This window comes from Boleophthalmus pectinirostris, unplaced genomic scaffold (assembly GCF_026225935.1).
Source record: "Boleophthalmus pectinirostris isolate CB_2022bp ecotype Guang Dong unplaced genomic scaffold, ASM2622593v1 HiC_scaffold_4, whole genome shotgun sequence".
NCBI classification, from domain to species: Eukaryota; Metazoa; Chordata; class Actinopteri; order Gobiiformes; family Gobiidae; genus Boleophthalmus; species Boleophthalmus pectinirostris.
Window position 1 is genome coordinate 8,807,205 of NW_026571353.1, and position 23,949 is coordinate 8,831,153.

Here is a 23,949-nt window from a genome sequence, read left to right on the forward strand (position 1 = left end):
TAGGTCCAGTTAGAGAAAATCTCCTCAAGCAAACGTCCGGGACATCATAATGTCTAACTTGTGTTATGATTGTGATACAGAAGTAGCCTCGTTTTATCAGTGTCTAAACGCATGAACAATAGAGTTTGTTAAAAAAGTTAAAAACAAATTTCAACAAAATGTATTGTTAACACTGAATCACACAGTAGTCCTACATTAGTTATAGGACTGCAGATTCAAATTAATTAGAGAAAACAAATAAAATGGCTAAATTGTGCATCTTTTAAAAAGTGTTTAATTTCAGAAAAGAAAAAAAAAATTGCTGCTTGATTTTCCCTTTTTCTTTACCTTTCACATCTTGACTTAACGGTCTCAAAACATTTTTCATCAGATTTCTCAAAACCTCTTTCCTCTGTGTCTGCATTCAGAGCTTGAATGCACAGATTTGATTGAATAAGTAGCGTCACGATTGATTTGTATGTTCTTTGCTGTAAAGTTTAGACTCTAAACTGAATAGGCTCTATTCAATTGATTCAAACGTATAAAATGAACTGTATTTAGCCTCGTGTGAGAAACGCTACAGTTGGAATAGATCCAAACCCAGACTCCTGACCCAGCGGGAGCAGCTCTGGTTCAGGCTGGGCTCAGATGAAGCGAGGAGAGGTGCTAGGAGCCTCAGCCTGAGAAGAACTTTCCCCTGGAAAAACAAAGTGTGTGGAGGACAGACACTTAGAACAACATATAACGAATCAAACCGGATTAACGCTTCTGTCCGGACGCTTTACACCACCTCAGAACCAGCTGCAGCCCTCGAGCATGGAGAACTGGAGCAACCCGTCCAGACCTGTAGTCCACAGAGCATTCTCGCTTTCCCTGCACGGCACTAGTGCACAAACAACAGTACGGAACCACTGACCACACAGTTCATTGCGCTGCCTGGTGCCTGTGGACTCCTGCCTGTGGACACCTGCCTGTGGACACCTGCCTGTGGACACCTGCCTGTGGACACCTGCCTGTGGACACCCGGCTGTGGACATGTCATATACCCTGGCCCTCTTACCGTCCTCTCGTTGGCAGCGTTGGCCTGTTTCTGGTGAGCCTCGTCGGGTGGGGGGGACACGCTGCGCCCCTGTGGGTCCACCCAGCTGTACACGTGGTTGGTGATGTAACCTCCAGGGATCCGGCCCATCGAGCACACAGCCAGGGACAGCTTCTTACAGCCCTTCAGCACCTGCAACCACACAGACCAGGACAATGAAGAAACAATGTTAACAACAACTAGCAAGCTAACATCACACTTCCTGGTTTGTGGACAATAAGAGCTTATTAGGAGGTAATAGTGGCTGAGATGGTAGAGGGTAGAGTGTCCACTGATCCAAAAGTTGGTGTTTTGAATCCTGCTCCCACATAAACATCATTGGTTGAGTGATCAGATCCACTGACTCACAGGTTGGAGGTGCGATTCCACCTACCACAGATGAATGATGTTGTTTTGTCTTTGGGCAAGACACTTAAGCTACCTTACCCCATAGCATCTGCGTACACTGGTGTATGAATGTGTGTGTGAATGGAGTGTTTCTTTGGTGTAAAGAGCTGTGAAAGCCTGGAAGGGGGAAAAAGGCTATTAAACCAACAATTAGTTTTAACATTATACATGGGAAAATAAATGAAATGCAAAGTGCTGCTTGGTAATACTAATAACTAATAAGTTAAATAAAATATTCTCAAATAAGCAACAAATGTATGAAATATTATTTTAAAAAATCCTTGTAAACTTAAGTAAAAGTAAAAAAAAAAAAAAAAAAAGTAAAGTGCAGCACTAACAGTTCGAGCATGAAGTTTTACTCAGTCTTCATATTTTTGGCAAGAAAAAACAACTTGTTCACACTGTCTGCAGTGAGTGCAAATCTGCTGGCAGTGGTTGGGGGGTTGGAGGTGGGGGTGGGGGATTTCGTGCCAGCAAAAGTGAGGGCTGGGGCGTGATGACCGTAGTTTTGTGAGAATTCACGTGGTTCAGAGGGATGTAGTCAAAGCAGGGGGCAAGTGTTGTCAAGGTGGCCACTCTAACTATAAAGCAGTGCAGGAAACACTGCCACCTCAATCACGGACGAGTTCCCTCATGAATATTAAAGAGCCAAGTATTCCGTGTAGCTGTACACGTAGTGGTGGAATGTAAACACACACTAATTGTGCAAACTGATTTGTGCACAGCCGTGCACCAAACCAAATGCACCGTACCAAAATGGTTTGGCATGAATACATGCAAAAACATCGCAAAAATCAAAGGTTTACTGTCTAAAGCAGACTTGGAGAGACTTATCCATGCGTTTGTCCCCAGTAGGATAGATACTGTAATGTTCTGCTCACTGGCCTCTCCAAATGAGCTGTGACATGCTGCAGTACATCCAGAACACTGCAGCTGGGGCCCTGACTCAAACTAGGAAGTACGAGCACATAAGTCCTGTGCTCAGGTCTCTGCACTGGCTCCTGTGCCTCAGAATAGACTTTAAAGCAGCTCTGCTTGTGTAAAAGTCTCTATGGCCGAGCACCAAAGTACATCTGTGACATGTTAGTGTCATATGAACCATCTCACACTCTGAGGACCTCAGGGACCGGCCTCCTGCTGGTGCCCAGAGTCACGACTAAACAAGGGGAGTCAGAGTTTCAGGTTCATGCAGCTAAAACCTGGAACAGTCTGAACATGTGAGACAGACTCTTCTGTGACGCTGTTTAAATCCAGACTCAAAACATTTCTGTTTAACTGTGCATATAACTGAAAGGTTTTCATTCCGCACTCTTCTCTCCAATTTATGTCTCTCTTTTTTAATTTTGATCTTTATGATTATTTATGCTTTGATTTGGTTTTATTGTGATTTTAATGTATTTCTTATTTTGTAAAGCACTTTGAATTACTTTGTGTACGAATTGTGCTGTACCTTGTTTTGCCTTACCGTTACACCTCTACCTTTTACCATTTTTAAAAATTATTTTTTGACTCATTTGCTACTAAACAGTATATGGTGTTTTATTTTTTATTTTTTAGTGCAATTTTAGTAACCTAGTTAAATTTGAAGTGTTCTAGTCAAAACAGTCAAAAACTAAGTCCTCCTGCAATTTCAAGTACTGCGTGACATCACACAGGACTGAGCTCTCCTGTTTCTGGCTGCAGGTTGGAGTTTGAAGTGTGGATACCAGTTTGACCAATCACACTGTTCCTCATATGTCCACTCCCCACTCTCAGCTACTGCCCAGTTTAGCGTCTCTGTTTGAAATGTGGTTGTGGACAGAGTTTAGGTTTTTAGTCCCACTTTAACGTGCTTTCGTAAATTCATGTCTACAAATCACATGATGTATTTAGACTTTTTTTTTTTTTTACCTGTGGCGCAACAATCTGTGAAAAATGCAAATGGATTAATGTACTCATGCAAGTGTGAAAGCAAAGAATTTCATACCTGATTTCAATACCAAGGAGTAGACTGATTCCTGATTGAATAGACTCATTCCAGTACTATGAAGATAATAAAAAACACCCTTTTTTTAGTACTTTCTTTTATATTGTCGTGTGGCCTTATATCTGTGTAATCTCTCAGTGATCCAGGTATATCTAGTTTTAATATCAATTAGTGTCTGATTTTTCAATACTTTTAACGACCCTAAAAGCTCCAAAAAGTAAACTTTGCATAGTACATGAGTTTCCCAAGTTAAATCCAATCTCTTTGCTAACTTAGACATATGAAAAGGTGCACAAGGCAGACTTTTGTAGCCCATTTTGGTTCGTTTCCAGGGACAGTTTCAGAGTAGACACATATTTCCAGTTTGGACCTTTTTCCTCAGAGCCCAATGTGCACACGTCACTCAACTGTCCACTTTAGCTGCTGCAGGACCACCACTTCCCCAACCGCATGTCAACCAGCTGTCACTTACATTCTATTAACAGCCTGCATTGGAAAAGTGAATACAGCAGTGCAGGCCCCAAGATAGAAATGTCACAATTTTTAGAGGTTTTGAAAATAAAGTTTGTATAAATTCAGGTGTTACTGTTTTTTTGGAGTTTCACAGTTTTGCTAATTGATAAGTGGGATAAAAAGTATGATTGTTAAAAATATTGAAAATCTGATACTAGAGGTGGGAAATTGCAAGTCGTGACTCGAGTCAGACTTGAGTCACTATTTTTAGGACTTGAGACTTGACTTGTTAAAATGGACTAAGACTTGGGACTCGACTTGGACTTTTCTCTTTACAGTTGATACATGCGGCACTGAATTTGACAGGGACAAACTGGAACACGTCGCTCCCATTTCTGTTTGTTACTTTGGATGTAACTGAAGTACTGTGATGTGGTATCCTCAAATGTACTACAGTAATATACAGTAAAATACAGTAAAACAGAGGGAACTGCAAAGAATATGATCCTTCTGTTTCCAGTGTTGTGCATGAACGAGTTCAAAAGAACGCGTTCATTGAACACGTTCATTTTTCAGTGAACTTTGAACTGAACGCAACACTTTTGTAAATCAAGAACTTGAACGTGAAATTGTTCAAATTATGTGTGATGAACGACGTACGTCACTGTTGGGGTTCAGTTAAACTTCGGAATTTGACGAGTGACGATCTGCTCGCACTTAACCTCGCGAAACCACAGCCGCGTGTCAACGCGAAGGCGACTCCACCGGCAGCTTTAGCGGAACGTACGGGCTCTTGTGTCTCTCAATGGGAAAGTCAATCAAACTTGACTGGGCGCGTTTAGCTGCTTGTATTTACCTTCTGTACAGGCTGACCACGGCAAACGCAAGGATTTCAAAAGTTAATTTCAAAGCACTAATTAACAGTGTATGTGGATCTGGGCTCTTTCACATGATCCACAACTGCCCAGGGAGCACAATGTGCTGATGGTAAATGCACAAATACAACAATAGATACATGCTCTCTGTGGATTTTGACGGGGATACGCGCCTACGCTCGTGTAGAGCGTCAAAAAATAGGATGGATCCTATTTTCTGAAATCTACACGCACAGGACGTGCTGCTCCGCGCGCGTATTATTTTACTTGGTACATATGTCAGTAACGCGCGTCACAATGCTTTTTTAACCCGAATTGAAATGGTGGGTTTTTCGTTTTTCTTCATACAAATTTGCTAAAATCACCGCCCGCGATATCAGCAGCGGTGAAACGCCGGAGGTTCGCCCGCGTAGACCGTGATCCTGAGCGAAAGGACCGACGCAGAAGTCCGCGCTCCACTGAGCTAAACGCAGCTTATGCCCGATCGCACTCGGGGTTCTCTCAGGGGCGGTCCTAGATTCCAAGTTCTAGTCCAGGATTAGTCCTGGTTTGGTCCTGGTTTAGACCTGGTTCAATTCTGGTTCAGTCCTGGTTTAGTCTTGGTTAAGACCTGGTTCAATTTTGGTTCAGTCCTGGTTTAGTCTTGGTTTATTCCTGGTTTAGACCTGGTTTAGTCCTGGTTCAGTTCTGGTTTAGACCTGGTTCAGTCCTGATTTAGACCTGGTTTAGTCTAAAATAAATGCAGCCTTTCATTTACAGATCTCACCTAAATATAAAATGAACTGAACTTTGAACTAGTTCAAAATTAAAATTGTGAACTATAAACGTGAACTATTCATTTTGAACAAGTGTGAACTGAACTTTGAACTAGTTCATGAAAAGTGTGAACTTACACAACACTGTCTGTTTCAGTGCAGACTAAATGACAAATAACTGTTGTTTAGGACTTTTAAATCTTAATTCTTTCTATTCTGACTGTAATGATTCACACTAAGATCTTGTCAAGACGTTTAAAATGGAAAAAATTGCATTTCTACAACTATATAAATACTCATATATAAATATACCATGACTTTATAAGTACAATTTAGTTTAAAATTCATCAATTGCAAAAATCTAAAAAAAATCTGCTATATTTGGTACTTTGGTTTAAAGACTTGAAATGACTTGAAGCTCAAAGCAGATGACTTGGACTTGACTTGGACTTATGGGCCAGTGACTCGAGACTCGACTTAGGTTACGTTCAGTTTGCAGCCTGAAGTGACCCAAATCTGATTTTTTGGCCTCTATGTGACCTGTATCTGATCTTTTAATGACGATTTTTTCAAATGTGACCCTGGACACTTGGATATGTGCTTCTAAAACCGATACATGTCCGATCTTTTGACATGTGACTTCAGTCTGAACGGCCAAAGCGCATTCATCTGACCTACATGTTATCAACAAGCCACAAACGTCACTATTCTGCGCTGAAGTCTGCGAAAATTGTTAATGAACTCCGTGTCACTGAAGCGAAGCACATCACCACTCACCACTCTTGGCTCCGTCTCCACATCCACACGTTCCTTTCAACGGACGTCGCTGCCGCTGCCCCACAAAACGCCATGACCACAAACCTCGTCCTTCTCCTTCTCAATCTCCTCCTTAAAACAAGTAAGTTGTTCATGTTCTGGCTCCGGTACAAGAGGAACTTTAAAATCTCCAGGTGCTCAAGGCTCGTGTCCATGTTTGGACAACTTCCGTAAACACAGAGCACGCTCGCTGCGGTAGAAGTCATCGTGTCCTCCAGTGCGCATGTGGGACACTTTTGGGCCATTTAAAGTTCACACTGGAGTCACATACAAGTCACATTTAATTGGAAATGTGAACGACCTCGCAAAAACATCGGATTTCACAAAAAAATCGGAATTCAGCATTAAGCCCTGCAGTCTGAACGTAGACTTAGACATGGCTTTGACTTGGGACTTGCCTCAGACTTGAGGTCAAAGACTTGAGACTTACTTGAGACTTGCAAAACAATGACTTAATCCCACCTCTGTCTGATACTAATCAATACTAAATTTTGTATCGAAACTAGAGCAAATATCGATACTAAAACCTGCACCATGTATCAGAACAAATATAAGAGCACTTAGACTAGTATACATCCATGGACCACTGTGGAAACAACCTGGACCACTGAGGGATTACACACATATAATACAAAAGAAAGTACAACGATTAAATGTTGAAAATTACATTCTATTGTCTAAAGAAATTGCTGAGTTGTAGTATCGATATAGAGTTTGAAGTACAATTGAAGTACAGTATAAACTTACCTACTATACTTACAGACCTATCCAAAGTCAGTTCTAGTTGTGAAAAGTTGTGATAAACTCCTCTCAGTGAATAATTAAGATGCTCAAAATGCAGAAGGAAAGTGAGAATTTTATTTATTTATTTATGTTTTGGGAATTAAGTAAAAATCAGGTACAGCGTCTTTAATGTTTGCAATGAATTTTAGTTCTCCAACTGAATTTGATGTTATTGTTATTTCAAAATTATAACAACAGAATATTGTGTTTTGTGCCTGATGTGATAGACATGTAACTTATCAGTGAAGAGCCATATGTTCAGTGGCACCACCACAATGCCGTTTAACCTTTTGGAAACGCTATGTAGATGACATCCTGGAGAAAATACAACAAGGACACACACAAGAACTCACGGACCATCTCAACACACAAGACGACACAGGTAATATTCAATTCACGCACGAGGAGGAGAAAGACGGAGCCATACCTTTTCTGGATATTAAAATCCACCACATTGCAGACGGCAGCATCAAAATTACTGTATACCGGAAACCTACACACACTGACCAATATCTGCTCTGGACATCCGAACACCCCACTGCACACAAACTTTCAGTAGTAAGAACATTATTCGAACGGGCCACACTCATCACAGACCGACAGGGAGGAAGAGGAGAGACACATCATACAAGCACTCAAACAATGTCAGTATCCCAGCTGGGCCATAAACAAAGGCAGACAACAACCCCGGAAAAAACACAACAATACAACACAGGGCAGCAGGACCACAAGAACATAGTCACACTACCATACATCAGAGGAATAACCGAACCCATCCAGAGAGCCATGAAAAAACACAACATTAGCACTGTAGTAAAACCAGACACAAAACTCCGCCAACAACTCGTACACCCCAAGGACAAAATCCCACAAGAACAAAAATGCAATGCCATCTACGAAATCCAATGCAAATCATGCAATAAATCATACATAGGGGAAACAGGCCGGGCATTTCACATCCGAAAAAAGGAAAACCAAAAGGAATGCGAAAAGGAAACGTCAGGGAGATTCACCAGAACACAAAAAGACAAAGCAGAACAGGAAAACCTAAAATCCGCCATATCAGACACTGTAAAAGGAACAACCACATTATGGATTGGGACGGGGCTCGGATCATTGGATCGGAAAACAACAAGTTCAAACGCTGGATCAAGGAGGACAGTGAAATCAGGAAACAAGGTACAGACAGCATTAACCGTGATGACGGAGCGTTCCTCCTTTCACACACCTGGGACACCCTCCTCCAAAGAACACCGGGCGACGGGAGGCGTGGTCAGTCTGAGCGACCTGCCAGGTCCATCAGGCTGACAGGAAGTAACAACAGCTGATATACGACACGTCACCACCAACACCGGTGACAGTTCTGAAGATGGCTTGCAGCAGCAGCCGAAACATGTCAACAAGGTAAATACACTTTACTGCATTGTCTTTAAAAAGAACCTAAGAAGTTATAGCTTGTAGCTGCCTCGAGTTGACGTAGTGGCCACTCAGTGGTTCTACAGTCGAAAAAATCCCATGGGCCGAGAGAAGATTTTTCTCATAGAGCACAATGTAATCACAACCTGCTCGTGTTCGGCTGACAGGGCACCTACAACTTTCAAAAAATGTCGGATTTTGTGGCGATTTTTACCTATTTTTAGATCATAAACTTTTTCTCGCTCAAAATCCTTCAGTTGTCTTAAAAAAAACGCTTTATATTCGTTAGCTCCGGCTCCGCTCTCGTTCCTCTCGCTCTGATTGGTCAAAGCGATCACGTGATACACGAGCCCGCGCTCCGTGCGTGTGGTCGCGTGCATTCGCGTGTGCCCACGGGAGAAAAGAGCACTACTGCGCATGCTCGGTCGGCCCACAGCCACCGGAAGTACCTAGCCGGGCTAGGCTAATCTGGGATCATGCGCCATTGAGCTCAGCCCATTGACTTGAATGGGCGGCCATTTTGGAACCTGGGTGCTTGGTCTTTTGTCAAAGCAGATCTTTTCAAGTCTTTTGAACCATATCTCTTTTGTTTCTGGTTCTGATATTGTCATATTTTAGTTTTGGGATTCAGACATCGTTAATTGTGTGGTTGTTGGATCCTAACAGCGGAAAACGGCTCGAGAAATTGGTTTGCGAACTCCATAGATGCAAAAGGGAATCAGATGTGTGTGACTGCAAACCTCTGTTTAAACTATGATTTAGGCAGTCAAAGGTTTCCTTTTTCGTCTTTCCCGTGGATCAGTACCACCCATCGCTTTCGCCTTTCACTATTTTTCAATTCCGTTGGGAAGGGCAACAGTTTGAATGGAGGTTTGCAGTCACACACATCCGATTCCCTTTTGCATTTATGGAGTTCGCAGACCAATTTCTCGAGCCGTTTTCCGCTGTTAGGATCCAACAACCACACAATTAACGATGTCCGAATCCCAAAACTAAAATATGACAATATCAGAATCAGAAACAAAAGTGATATGGTTCAAAAGACTTGAAAAGATCGGCTTTGACAATAGATGCATCCCACTGTAAAATCAAACATGGCGGTTTGATGCTCACTTTTTCAGAAAACCTTCCCAGTATGCATTGCACAATGACTGGAAGTCTGAGATTCTTGATGTGTGTATTAGGACAAGGGGTCACGTTGAGTGTAACAGTACATGGCCTTAACAAGAACTTTGGTGTGCGTTTTCTGCTTCATTTGACACCTTTAACTTTTCCACCATGCCACCAGCCCAAGTTCTGGTCAGATTTGTTAGCAATAAATATAAAACCATACTGTGGAACATTCCAGGTAAAGCAATAACATCTCCATGGAGATAGAAAATAGGTACTCCAAGTCCACTTATCTGAAATAAAAGGTGCTAGTCAGTACTTTTTCTACTATTTGATGTACCAAAAAATGAACACTATGACAAGTAAACTACAACTCCGTGCACTTCAATGTCTAAAAGGCTCTTTCTTCTTCTTTTTTTCTTTTTTTTTACATATCTGCTCTCACAACAATTTGCTCCACTTTTGTTCATCTAATCTTCGTAACTTCAGAGTAGAGTGCGGCATAAAAGAGGGAATGGCTGTGAGTGGATGGTTGAATGTTGGTTTCTTTTCATCCTGTGTGCTTTGTGATGGTTGATTGAGTCATTTGCTGTCTCTGTCGTGTTGCTGGTAGAAAGATAGAGCCGTCTTTGAGGAGCAGCCACTGACCACTGTGTTCACACTCACGCCGAACCAACCACAAAACAACAATGTCAAAGTGTCACAACAGAACTGGGAAATTGAGTTTCAGCTCCATGGCTGTACAAAAAATAATAAATTAAATCAAAATCAGTGATATAGCGTTACTTCAAAATATTGTTACTGAGAAAAAACTTTGAGGACTTTGAAAAGGAGCAAAGTAACATTAAAATTCAAACTTTCTCAGTTTAAATAAGCAGAAGACAGAAATCATTGTTTTTGGTCATTCTGATCTGTTGATGAACAGTGACTCTGCTATAAGTCCTCTTAGCGCCTATAAAAGAGGCTTTTTCAAGAAATTATGTCTATTTTGATTGCAATTTTAAATTTGAAAAGCAAGTAAGCTCTTTTCTTAAATCAAGTTTTTATTAGTTAAGGGTTTTAAGCAAAATTAAATCGTACACTCCTCACCTGCACTTTGAAAAGGCCATTTGTGACCTCAAAACTCGATTACTGTAACTCTTTATATACTGACACGACCAGGCAAAGCTCAGCCACCTACACAGTCCAGAATGCAGCAGCTCACCTTAAAGACGCAGGAGGACCACATCACTTCTGTTTTTAAATCCCTGCATTGGCTCCCTGTAGATTTTAGAATCCATTTTAAAAGTGTAATGATTGTTTTTAGAGTCTTAATGGCAAGGCACCTTCCTATTTATTTAAACTCCTTCAGCCCCATGTCCCATCCAGAGGTCTGTGCTCTGCAGACCAGCACCTCCTGGTCATCCCCAAGACCAGACTGAGGGCCAGAGGAGACAGGACCTTCTCTGTGGTCGCTCCACAACTGTGGAACACTTTGCCATTGCACATTAGAACTGCACAAACACTGGAGCACTTTAAATCCTTGCTCAAATCGGACCTTTTCTCCTTGACATTTGCCCAGAGTTGGGAAGAGACACATTGGCACCTTATTGTTTTTATTTTTATCATTATAATTCTGCTTGATTTGCTTATTGTATGTTTTCTTTTACTGTAAATGTTGTTCTACACTTTGGTAAGCTTTGACTGTTTTAAATGTGCTATACAAATCAATCTGATTTGATTTGAAAATTCCAGTACTGTGTAACTTCTTGATATCGTACACTGTATAAATTAACATAAATAAACTGGTAGCCGCTGTGTTCCAAATAGGAAGTGAGATTCGGCTCCATTGTCTCAATTCACTTTCTATTGAAAAACTGTTGTGCTGCTGTCAGGCTTGATCCTGGTGTTTCTATTTTGGTATTTTGTCCATAAATCAAGATATGAACATTGATAACAAACGGATAAAGTGCTTTTTTCCCCAAGGTCAGCTCTGTCAGTGTTAGCATTACATTTGATTGACAGTGTTGCTAAGTGCTCGCCACCCCTACCAAACCCTCACTACTGATTGGCTCTTTGGTTGCTATAATACTCGCTCTGAAACTCAGAAATCGAACTAGTGTATTTTAGATTTTAGTATAACAACCATTCTGGTATATCAGGCATAAATAATTAAAAAACATCCCATAAGAGACACAGAATCCCACCATCACACTCATAAAAACATGTGTCTTTAAAAAAAATAAATAAATAAGTGTAGTATTTTGAGCTTTGTCAGAACTGCACAAAGCTCAAAAACTGTAACTTCCAAATAAGTATTGTCTTTTTGCACTATGTAACTTTGAAATAATCATTATCGGCCCCAAAACACTAACCAGAACTCACAATAACTTCACCCTCTCCACTGATGGCTCCTCAGTCCTCTCCTCCTCACACCTCCGTAACCTCGGCATCCTCTTTGACCTGACCCTTTCCTTTGAACACCATGTCAAACACATCACCAAAACTGCCGCCTTCTATCACCTCCGAAACATTGCTCGCCCCCGCCTGTCTCTCTCCCCGCAGTCTGCTGAAACCCTCATCCACGCTTTTGTCACCTCCCGCCTCGACTACTGTAATAGCTGCTCTACGGTTCACCCTCCAAACTCCTCACTAGACTCCAGTACATCCAGAACTCTGCTGCCTCCCCGCCTCCTCGCCCGCACCTCCTCCCGTGAACACATCGCCCCTGTCCTCAGAGATCTCCGCCGGCTCCCCGTCCCCCAGCGCATTCAGTTCGAACTCCCCACCACTGTGTACAAGTCCCTCCATAACCTGGCCCTTCATAACCTACCTCTCTGAGCTCCTCCACCACCACACCCCCGCTCGTGCCCTGCGATCAGCTGATGCCGACCTCCTGTCTCCCCCCCGCCAGGACTAAACATAAGATCTGGGGGGGACCGGGCCTTCTCCGCTGCTGCCCCCACCCTCTGGAACTCCTCCAAACACTCATCCACACTCCCCATGTTTCAAAAAGCCCTGAAAACCATCTCTTAAAAAAAAAAAAAAAACTTTCATTAACTGTCTTTTTCTCTTGTTTGTCGTTGTTTGTTTTCTCATGTAAAGCATCTTTGGGTATCTTGAAACGCGCTATACAAGTGTTATGTATTATTATTATTATTTTTTAAAATTATTTTTCCTTTTTTTTCTGGTGCAGGGTCAGCCACGTGCGTGCATGTCTCCATGGAGATGTTATTCCAGGCCACATTCCAGGTCAGATCTGTGGCAAGGCAACCACTTTCACGGTAAGAATACATGATTTTCAATGTCATTTAGAGCACAACATGCTCTCATATAAAGACAAGATTAGGCCAAACATCTCCAGAAAATATTACATAGTAGTGCACCTTTAATGGTCCTATACTTTGCCAAAAACAGGTCATCAAAAACAGGCCTGGAATTGTTTTGTTTTAGGGCAAATTCAGGGTTGAAATGATCCAAATGATTCTAGTGAAGATGTATGGTGTTTAAAAACACAGTGGAGCTCTTTCTGTATTACCACTTGACATCACAAGGTAGAAAGGAGTGTTTTCAGTTTGAAATAAGAACTTAGCCAAAATATCTAGGGTTTTTGCTTTAAATTTATGTGAATGAAACAAAACACATCTCTGATGAAGACTCAGAAGTAGTCGAAACATGTTGCCGTGCCCACAAATAAATACACTACAAACCAGAGCTTCTGCCGTCTTCTTTCTTCTCTACAAGAATTCAAGCCCCCTGGTCTAACGAGCACCTGCGTTTGTAAGTTTTGATCCAGTGCAGCACTCCAACTTCGACATTTTTTTACAACTAGTATGTTTGTGATGCGGAAACAACATTATAACAGATCAGAAAATAGCCTAATACGGGCCCTTTAAGTGTCAAAGTTGGGTAAAGAAAAGAGTTACTCAAGTAAATCTACTCCAAAATCATGTCATGATGCATTTTCAGTTTCCTCTGGCGTGAACGTTTGAAGAGCTCTCCTATTTTTAATTCCTGTCTGCTCTAATTGAAGTAAAAATCAGATGTTTTTCTCCGTGCCATGTTTTTTGTAGATAAGGTCCTGGAGATGGAACTCAAGCTATTTTTAGTCCAACGGATGTTTATGTGAAAGAAAAAACAGAAAACTATCTGAGCCTGTCTGAATCAATAAGACATGAGCCAGAGAGGCGTTTAAAAGTTGCAGTGTGCCAAGAATAAATATTCACAAGTTGTTTCACAGAAAGTACGGTAGCCCAGAAGACCCAAGAAAAACTGACCATAACGTTAAGATTACTGTAAGGATGTAATGCTGTGTTGGACAAAATAAAGCAAAATGTTGACAGTCATTGTTTCGTTAAGAGATGTGGCCAAATTCCCTGTCCTTGAGCAAGACATTTCACGCAGCACTGTAATTTCAAATATCAAAACAGTAATTATACTCTCAAATGGTTCTTTGCACAAAACTGCCAGCACTCTCTAATTTTCAAATTAATGACTACCTTTTACCTTTTGTTTAGAAGAGATAGGAAATTCCAGGTCTGAAAATATCCATGTAATTCTCGTGAAGGAGTATGGAGTTGCAAATGTAAACTGAACACACTGTATTACTGCCTAATGAACGAACTATGATCGTGTTCATTCTGGTGTTTGTGAACAGCATGTGCTTCTGTGTAACTTTATTCGATACGGTGCCAGATTTCTTTAGTGTTCCAGGAAAAAAAAAACAGCTAATCACACCATAAAGAGACCTTAAGTGGAAAGACCTTAGCGGAAAAACATTTAGCCTGGCATTAACACTATCCACCAGCGTCGCAACACCAAAAGACAAAACATTTGGCGTTCTACTGTGCGTGTCTCCTGCAGAAAGAGCCGCTGTTCTAGACCACTGTGACTACTTTGGACTGACGAAGACCATCTTGCTGGTGGAAACGCGTCGGTGTCCCTTCATGTAATAAAGGACTTTTAATATACTCAGTCGAAGTGCCTCGGGTTTGTACCTTACCCATTTTTACATTTTTCTGTAAGGGTAATTTTCTGTTCTAAGAGCCACTGTTCTGTTTGGTATCATATTAGTCTTTTGTAGGATTTCAGCAGATTACAGGCTCTCCCGGGCTACTGAAGTTTGAGACAATTCTTCTCATTTACACATTTACCTGATTTAACACATATGGATCATTCAGACGTATCCCACTTCACTAATGTTCATTTAACATCATAACTTATTTTGGCGTTAAACTGTTTAAGTGCGTTGACAACAGCACTGCCTAACATTGCAACGTCATGTTAACCACACATCCGCTGTGCTGATAAACAAATAATCACATTTTTATTCATAATTACAGGCAATAACAATATTGGCCATACTCATTCACTCATTTTCTTCCTTGTTGGAGTTTGGGCTGCTGACGCTTCTTGTTTGTACTCGGACCAGAACTGCTCCTGCCAACAGCTCCAGCAGTTTCTGTGCTCGCTGTCACATGTTTTGCATTTAAATGGTATGGTAGGGTTGAGGTGCTTCTGTGATATGCAGACTCTTTTCTGCACACTTTGCAATAAACAACGCCTTTGTCAATACTTACATCGGGTCGTTTATTGAATAGAAATTTACCGTCCAGCAGACTAGAGCGCTTTCATGCTCCACTGTTGTTGAAGTCTTGTACATAAGTAAGTCTTTATTTATATAGCGCTTTTCACAAACATTTTTTGTCCCCAAAGACGCTTTACAAAGCATTGTTCATTCACTATACCTAATTATATATACATTTATATAATTATGTCTTATTTGACAGCAGTCTCTTGCTCTTTTTTGCTACTTATTTAGAATGTATTGTTAACATGTATATTTTTTCTCTTTTCTCTCATTATATTATATTGTGTTGTGTGAGCTACTGTGTCCAAATAATTTCCCTCATGGATCAATAAATCTTGTCTAAATCTAAGTAGTTGGAACTGTGGGTGTAAGTATAATTGTTGTACCATGACATGGTGCACTGACAAACCTTTTGCATTGTTTGGCAAACTGCAATAAAATGCGTTAATATTTTTAATGCATTATTTTCTTTGTAATGAATTAATCATAATTAACACATTAATGTCCCACCTCTAATTTTGATACAGTGCTTTCCCACCTTAAAGGCTCTCAAAGCACTTTACAGCAAGAAATCATCCCATATTCCCACACACACTCATACACCAGTGTACGCAGACAGTAGTCTTGCCCAAGGACACACAGATGGTATGAATTTGTGCGCGCTGGAATCACACCACCAGCCAGTGGATCTTTACCAGCTGAGCTACTGTCACAGCAATTTAGAGCGTAGGACTCATTTGGATTTCCACCTGTGACGTCACAAACCAGGGAAAATTGAACTGAAGTGATTTCCGAGGCTCAGAATAAGACGACCTTGTAAACAGGATCAATGAAACACACATGAATGAACCAAAATACAACTCTGTGTGTATTTTTGATGAGGTTTTTGGTTATTAAAAGCTCATAAAAGTCAATCTGGTATAAAATAATGAGTCCTTGAAAACTTGGCATTACCAATTTTTGAAAGACGAATGTATGTGAGGGGAATCGCACTGAGAGCCTGAAAGTTATACCATTCAAGTACATTATTATGGTAAACCTATGGCTCTTGTCCAGGCCCCATCCATGCCCTCTGACAATAACAGTCCCAGGATGAAGAATTTACAATTGCACTACTTTTTAATATTTAACCTTCCTCTACTCTGTTTTATTACATTTTTGACTTTTTGCTCTGTCCATCTCTCATTCGCCTCATTATAGACCTACAGTGAGGACTCATAAAAGTTTGAAGGACTAGTCATTTTAACAGGCCAGAGTTCACTCCCTCCACCAGGACGCACCCCCGAGTCATTATAAGGATACAGAACATTTCAGCATTTCGTTCATATTCTCCCCCGGTGTCTTTTCTTAAGGTGTTGAGGTTTGACTGGTTTGAGATATTCTTGGACTGCAGGGTTTTAGTAATATTTTTGAAAAGAAAAAAGTCAATAATGTAATAAAATATATGTCTAATCGAATTCTGTCCCCTTTCAGTGTGTGTGAGTGTGGAGGGAGGAGGGAGGCGTGGGAAGTTATTTCTTTTATTGTCATTTTGAAGCTTTTAAGAGATAATACTCCCTACAACTGCGCAACAACTCACCCTTATGTAACAGATAATACGCCCCACAACTGTACAAAAACACCCTTATGTAAGAGATAATACTCCCTACAACTGTACAATAAGTCACCCTTATGTAACAGATAATACTCCCTTCAACTGCACAACAACTCACCCTTCTGGAACAGATAATACTCCCTACGACTGTGCAACAACTCACCCTTATGGAACAGATAATACTCCTTACAAATGTACAAAAACACCCTTATGGAACAGATAATGCTCCCTACAACTGTACAACAACTCACCCTTCTGGAACAGATAATACTCCCTACAACTGTGCAGCAACTCACCCTTATGGAACAGATAATGCTCCCTACAACTGTACAACAACTCACACTTATGTAACAGATAATACTTCCTACAACTGTACAACAACTCACCCTTATGTAACAGATAATACTCCCTACAACTGTACAAAAACACCCTTATGGAACAGATAATACTCCCTATAACTGTACAACAACTCACCCTTATGTAACAGATAATACTCCCTACAACTGTACAAAAACACCCTTATGGAACAGATAATACTCCCTATAACTGTACAACAACTCACCCTTATGGAACAGATAATACTCCCTATAACTGTACAACAACTCACCCTTATGGAACAGATAATACTCCCTACAACTGTACAACGCTAGAACTTCTTGGCTGAAGTTCAGCTTCTTTCCTGAGGCTGTCAGACTTGTGAACAGTGCACACTGACTTCCTGCTTTGGTTGCCTCTCTCTCTATCTTGCCACGTTTTACTACTTGTTCATTGGAACTGCTAAATGTTGTTGTTTTAAATGTATTTATTTTTTAACATTGCTTATTATTATTGTTTTTTTTGTGTTTTTTTTATCTCTTTCTGGATCACTGGGCCTCGGGGAGCACATTTCGTTCTGTCATGTGTTTCTCTCGCATGTTTGAATGACAAAATAAAGAACCTTGAACCTTGAACAACTCACACTTATGGAACAGATAATACTCCCTACAACTGTGCAACAACTCACCCTTATAGAACAGATAATACTCCCTACAACTGCGCAACAACTCACCGTTATGGAACAGATAATATGCCCCACAACTGTACAAAAACAAACACCCTTATGTAAGAGATAATACTCCCTACAACTGCACAACAACTCAACCTTATGGAAGAGATAATACTCCCTACAACTGTACAACAACTCACCCTTATGGAACAGATAATACTCCCTACAACTGTACAACAACTCACCCTTATGGAACAGATAATACTCCCTACATCTGTTTTTAAACATAGTCAAAGCAGAGGCCTGTTTCACATCTTCAGTGAGTCTGTTTCAGGGTTTAGCTGCGTAAAACTGAAGTGCTGATTCCCGAGGTTTAGTCCTGACTCAGGCCCCAGCACCAGGCCGGTCCATACATTGATTGTTGTGGCTGCCAATCTGTGTCTATTGGCCCTCAAACCACTATCCAGTTAACCTTGCACCAAGATGAATTCTCGCAATATTTGTGAGTTCATAAACTCTGGAGAATCCATCTTGGCGCCTGCTCATGCGATAGGGCATGACAGGGACAGGTGTTGGGTGACCAATCATGTCGCAGCACTGAGGTTTGTGCAGAAGCCAAAGGTGAAGGTCAGAGCTTTGTGTATTTGTGGACAGAGAAGATGACTGTGCTTTTGGATTTAACTCAAGTTTGATTGTTCCGCTGTTGTGACGCTTCGACCAATCAGATTCAAACAGTGGCCATGACGTTCTGCATTTTCCCATTACTTTCGGTGAGAGTCGTTCAATTCAGAGAGACACGCAAATCAATCTGTGGTGAGCCAAGTACTGTCCAGTCCTGAGCTCCTGTAACTTTGTTGTAGTTTGTTGGATGACAACCACGAGGAAACAACTACAAAGACAAATGCATCCAATCAGAGAAGACCTGACCGTGACTAGACAGTTCTCATGGTGCAACATCAGAGCAAGAGACTGAACCAAATGGGCAGGGTCACTCAGAATGTGTGTAGAATCCCCTAAGTCGTCCATGTAGAATTCATGGCAAAGCAGAAATTAAATTTGTCAACTGGACAAATGTTTATTTACATCTCCACCTAAAAGCCACGGGCCACTCCTTTGAGGACAGTGAGGTACAGATATGAGCCAGAGAAAAGAACTAGCTTGAAAGGGAAGTTAAAGAGGCTATTTTTATTAAGAAAGACAACCCTTCTAAAAACACAACAGACTCCAGGCGCTCCAGAGAAGTAAAAATTGCATGAGGAAAAATATAGTTAAAAGGCCTTTATTTAAATGGCCAAAGCCAACATGTTTCGACAACCCTTCCTTGAGCAGAAATGGAGGTCTCAGACATCATTATGTCTCCCATCTACAACTCCATCCTCAAACCTAAAACAAAGAGGACAATAGGATTAGCCAGGTCAGGGCCAAGGTGTGAAAACCCTCACCACCAGCGTCTGACCAGAACCATGGATCTATTAAAATAACTAGATAGGGTGTTGCTGCTCGTAGCTGCCTCCAGTTGATGTAGTGGTCACTCACTGGTACTACAGCGGAAAAAATCCCCTGGACCGAGACAAGATTTTGCTCAAAATCCTTCAGTTGTCTTAAAAAACACTTTATAATCGTTAGCTCCGGCTGCGCTCTGCTCCGATTGGTCAAAGTGATCACGTGATACACGAGCCTGCGCTTTGAAACCCTGGGGCTTGACCAGAACTGAAGAAGCAGTTTGGATAAGCTGCGAAACATTTTAAAGTAAATAAATGTTTGTCCAGATGAGAAATTGATTTTCTCCTTTGTCAGTTTACTCAAACATGTTTTTCATTTGTGGTTCAAAATTGGGTATAAGCTCTTTAGAAAACTATGACAGTATAAAAGAAGACTGAATTACCAAACCTTGCAAAAATACTATAGTTTTTGCATAGTCTTAATTCTCCTCTTGCACTAGCTTTCTTCGGAGACCGTTGAACTAAAAATCCTGATTCTGTGTGTGTTTTCCACCGATTGTGGATCAGCTGCCATTCAGAGCGTGTGTGATTTATGAGTCTTTGTTTATCAGTGACAGAGCAGATACAGAGCGGTGAGCCGAAGATGGAGATCTCATCTATAAAGGGGCAAAACGTCACAATACATCCGTCCCCAAAAAACAGAGTCAAGGCGAGGAGTAAAATAAAGAGGAGGGAGTTAAAGGGCCCATATTACACACAAACACTGCTGCTTCTTCTTTTTTTCATTTTCTTTTTTCTTTCTTTTTCTTCTTTAAAAACTTGAGTAGGTTTTTAAAATAGTTGGCACTTATCAGAGCATTTTTCTCGCCGCAAATTTTTACTCCTAGTTGAGTAGCATTTTTATTGAAGGTAACATGGGCCAAAGTAGCAAGTGTTTGTCCACTGTTCCGAAGGTTTTGTGGTTCAAATCCTGCTTTCGAAGTCAGCATCATTGGTTGAGCGGTCAGATCCACTTCTCACTTCCATCGGAATTATCCAAATGATTCTATTGAAGGTGTCTGGAATTTAAAAACACAGAAAATCCATCAACTGTGGACATGGTGGAGCTGCTTCGTTATCTATTGGCTGTTCAGTTGTCAACCAAACTTCCTACATTTCTAGCGTAACTGACTCGTCGGCGCACTAGGATTACGCAAGACGCCGTTTTCGACCAATCCAGCGGTTCGTAGCTGCTTTATCGAACCGTAGCTTTCTTGCAGTTAACACAAAGTTTGATGCAATGGCAGACGAGAATCCACAACCAGTTCGCTGCAAAAGAAAGTCAGTTTTTGAGATCACTGAAAGAAGAAGAGAAGGGGAAAAGGAGAGAAACCAAACTAAGGTGATTCTTGGAGATCCCTTCCAGAGATGGTGTGCACTGAAGCGGACAAAGATTCGCTAAATGACTTCAGGACAGGAAACTTCAACAGCAGTAATTCGTTCAGCAATTCTGTAAACAAGCATGATTTCATAGATCATAGCATAGATCAGAAAATGTTGTAATATGGGCCCTTTAATGGAAAAAAGTCTTGTAAAAATAGACAATTAATCAAGTTGTTTCGTGATTGTAAAGATATTGGCATTGGTTTTACAGCCACGGTGCCAAAACCACTCCAACTCAGCCACATCTGGTGAACAATGCACAAGTTTATTGATATGCGACCACTGTTTCCTCCATCTGGCTGCGATTATTCTGAAACATCTCTAGGGTGCTACGACATTTCTTCTCAAAGTAATTAAAATGTAGCTTCTTATTAGAGGACTTGATTAATTCACATGAAATACTCCCGCTAAATGGTCTGTTATTGAATTTCAAATTTTTAATACCTCCAACTCCAATCATTTCTGGATTAATAACTTCCTTTTTTGCGTGAGGTAGAATGGATTTGCATAAATGGTGTTTTAAAACCTCTTCGTCTTTGCTGGTCATTCGCGTGCAGAAAGTTCAGGCAAGTTCACAGGTTTGTATTACTGTTTTACTAGTACTTTTATGCTTTTTAAAGGCGCGCTGTAACTTTTTGGTTGGTCTGTCACCTGCTTGAATGTTCCACAGTAGGATTTTAAACAGCTCTACATTACATTTATTAAATTACATGTGGTTTTAAAGCACAAAAATACTGTACAGTGGTCCCTTGTTTATCGTGGGGTTATGTTCTAAAAATACCCCGCAATAGGTGAAATTCACAAAGCAGTCAGATTTATATTTTACAATTATTATATCTGTTTTAAGGCTGTAAAATCCCTCACCACACACTTTATACACTTTTCTCACACATGACAGTTACAACCCTTTTTGCATCCTTCTTAAAACTTATTGCTGCTGTCGTCCTTTTGTTATTTTCATCCTTCTTTATGTAACAAACCAAAGATTAATTTATTCTGTTATGGAGCCCTACGGTGTAGAGTCCTGCACGGGTCCATTTTTGGAGACCCGCACCCGCCCGCACTCACGCAGTACAGCACCCTACCCGGTCCGTTAACCCATGATTATGTCAAAGATAAACCTGCACCCGCCCGGATCTGTTAACCATTCTACCTGTTAGCCGCCCGTGTCTGTGATAAATCACACACAAAAGCATTCTAACTGAAGCATCCATCAGAATACCAATTGAAAAGTTACAGCTTCAAGAATTACAATCACGAAATGAAATGAAACGGCTACGCTTTCTTCAGTATGAATATGAATTCACAGACGCGACTTTACTGTCATCACTTCACAGGCTTTATTTACTGAGCAGAAGAAACACTGATCGAGATGCTTGACTTTTGCAAATATTTATGTAAATTTGGCCGAACGCATTCTGTACTGTACAGGAGACATGGCACGGAGGAGATTGATTGGCTAAGGGACTGTAGACCATTGTCAATCAGGACGCAGGAGGAGGAACACAACGCATGTTCATACACTGTAAAAAAAAAAAAAGAAGCATGTAAAATTGCACTAAAAAAAAAAAATCAGCGAAACAGTGAGGTTGAAAAAGGTGAACCGTGTTATAGTGAGGGACAACTGTACCTAGAAAATAAGGCACTGTGACTGTGAGCAGGGTTCCACAGATCTGACCTGTAACTTCGTCTGGTTTGGTCTCCATGAAGATAGAAGGCAAAAGCTGTAACTGACACTGTTACTGCCTTTTCCCTTGTGCAATTTCTTATTTTTTGCCTCATGGTAGCTGAGTGGTTAGCACTCATGCCTCACAACAAGAAGGTTCCAGGTTCAATTTGTGTGGAGTTTGCATGCCTTTCCCTGTGTCTGAATGGGTTTCCTTTGGGCGCTCTGGTTTCACCCATCAATCCAAAACATGTTACACAGGTCCCCAGGAAGAACAGTTGAAGGTCAGTTAAATACAATCGATGAATCTGCCCAGGGACGACAGGTGGAAATTAGCACTGGTGTTACAACCTGGTACAATGCATCTCCTCTGTTAAGGTTAAAAATTGTGCGCTGTCCCTTTCTCATTAAATAAAATAAATAAAATTAAATAAATGATACAAAGGCAGAGTACAGTAACTGCTAAATAAGGGTCAATGGTCAATTTTTAGCTCAATATTTTTCACGATATTTATTCAAATGATAAAGAAGGTCTCAAATACCCCCCAACATTACATTAACTCACTTTTGACCAAACATGATGTTACGGCGTTCTGGCTTTCTATGGCAGTGTAGCTCTGGAACCGTGACCTGTCTCCCCGATTTGAGTTTGGCATGATTGACAGGTGGATTAACCAATCAGAAAGTGTAAAAACAAACATGGATTTCAACATGGAGTTCTGCAAACAAGCAACAAGCAGGGCACTAAACTCTGATCTATCTCAGGTAAAAGAAGTTATAGATTTTGTTCTGAATGATGAGAATTTTCGAGTGGACATGTATTTTAGAAGGAGTCCGCCACCTATTCCATCATCCCTTCATTACGACATGTCTCTATTTAGACGTGCCGGTTTTCGGACTCTTTTTAGTATCGCTATTCCGACACATCATATGGTGTTCTCCACAGACTGCCTACATAACAAAATGAAGGAAGCACAAAGGACGCATGCAGCCTCCGTTTTAGGTTAGATATTTTCCCGAAGTCTGGCCTGTGTTCTTTTTTAAATGCATGACTGTTTCCCACGGCAATCAGTTAGGACATATTTCCCCACTGTCTGATATTCTATGTGGCCAAAGTATTCTCTGATCAAGTGTTTTGCACCGGCAAAGGCATCTAATGATATATGGGAGCACAAAGTATAATAGGCTATCACATGTCAGAAAAGCGGAATGTTTGAAAAATAGTAAAGTGCTGCTTCTCCGACAATGGAAAAAAAAAATGTTGAAGTAGCGGGACACTTGAAAATAATGTTTATGGAGCCTGAAGTGTTTTTTCGCCCCATGTGACCTGTATCAGATTTTTTAATGACAGTCTGAACGACACGGATCAGATTTTTTCAAATGCAAGCCAGGCCACTTGGATATGTGCTCCTAAAACCGATTCATATCCGATCTTTTGACATGCGACGTCAGTCTGAACGGTCAGGTCGCATTCATCCGTGAGAGTGGTACAAGTAGGCGCTCACAAATGTGCACAAACGTTCTTCTCGTCATACATGAAAATTGTGTGTGAACTCTGTGTCAGTGAAGCAGCAAAGCACATCGCAATCCCACCACTCTCGGCTGCGACTCTGCACCCACACGTTCTTTTCT

At 41.0% G+C, this 23,949-nt stretch overlaps 1 protein-coding gene across 1 annotated transcript in view; it reads right to left on the minus strand.

Moving 5' to 3' along the window:
- The window catches only part of LOC110163802 (whirlin-like), a 345,556-nt gene that overhangs the window by 230,939 nt on the left and 90,668 nt on the right, over positions 1 to 23,949 (minus strand). The window contains exon 2 of the mRNA XM_055161486.1: positions 1,040 to 1,210. Within this exon, the coding sequence (XP_055017461.1) occupies positions 1,040 to 1,210 (171 nt within the window). The remainder of the gene's footprint in view (positions 1 to 1,039; positions 1,211 to 23,949) is intronic.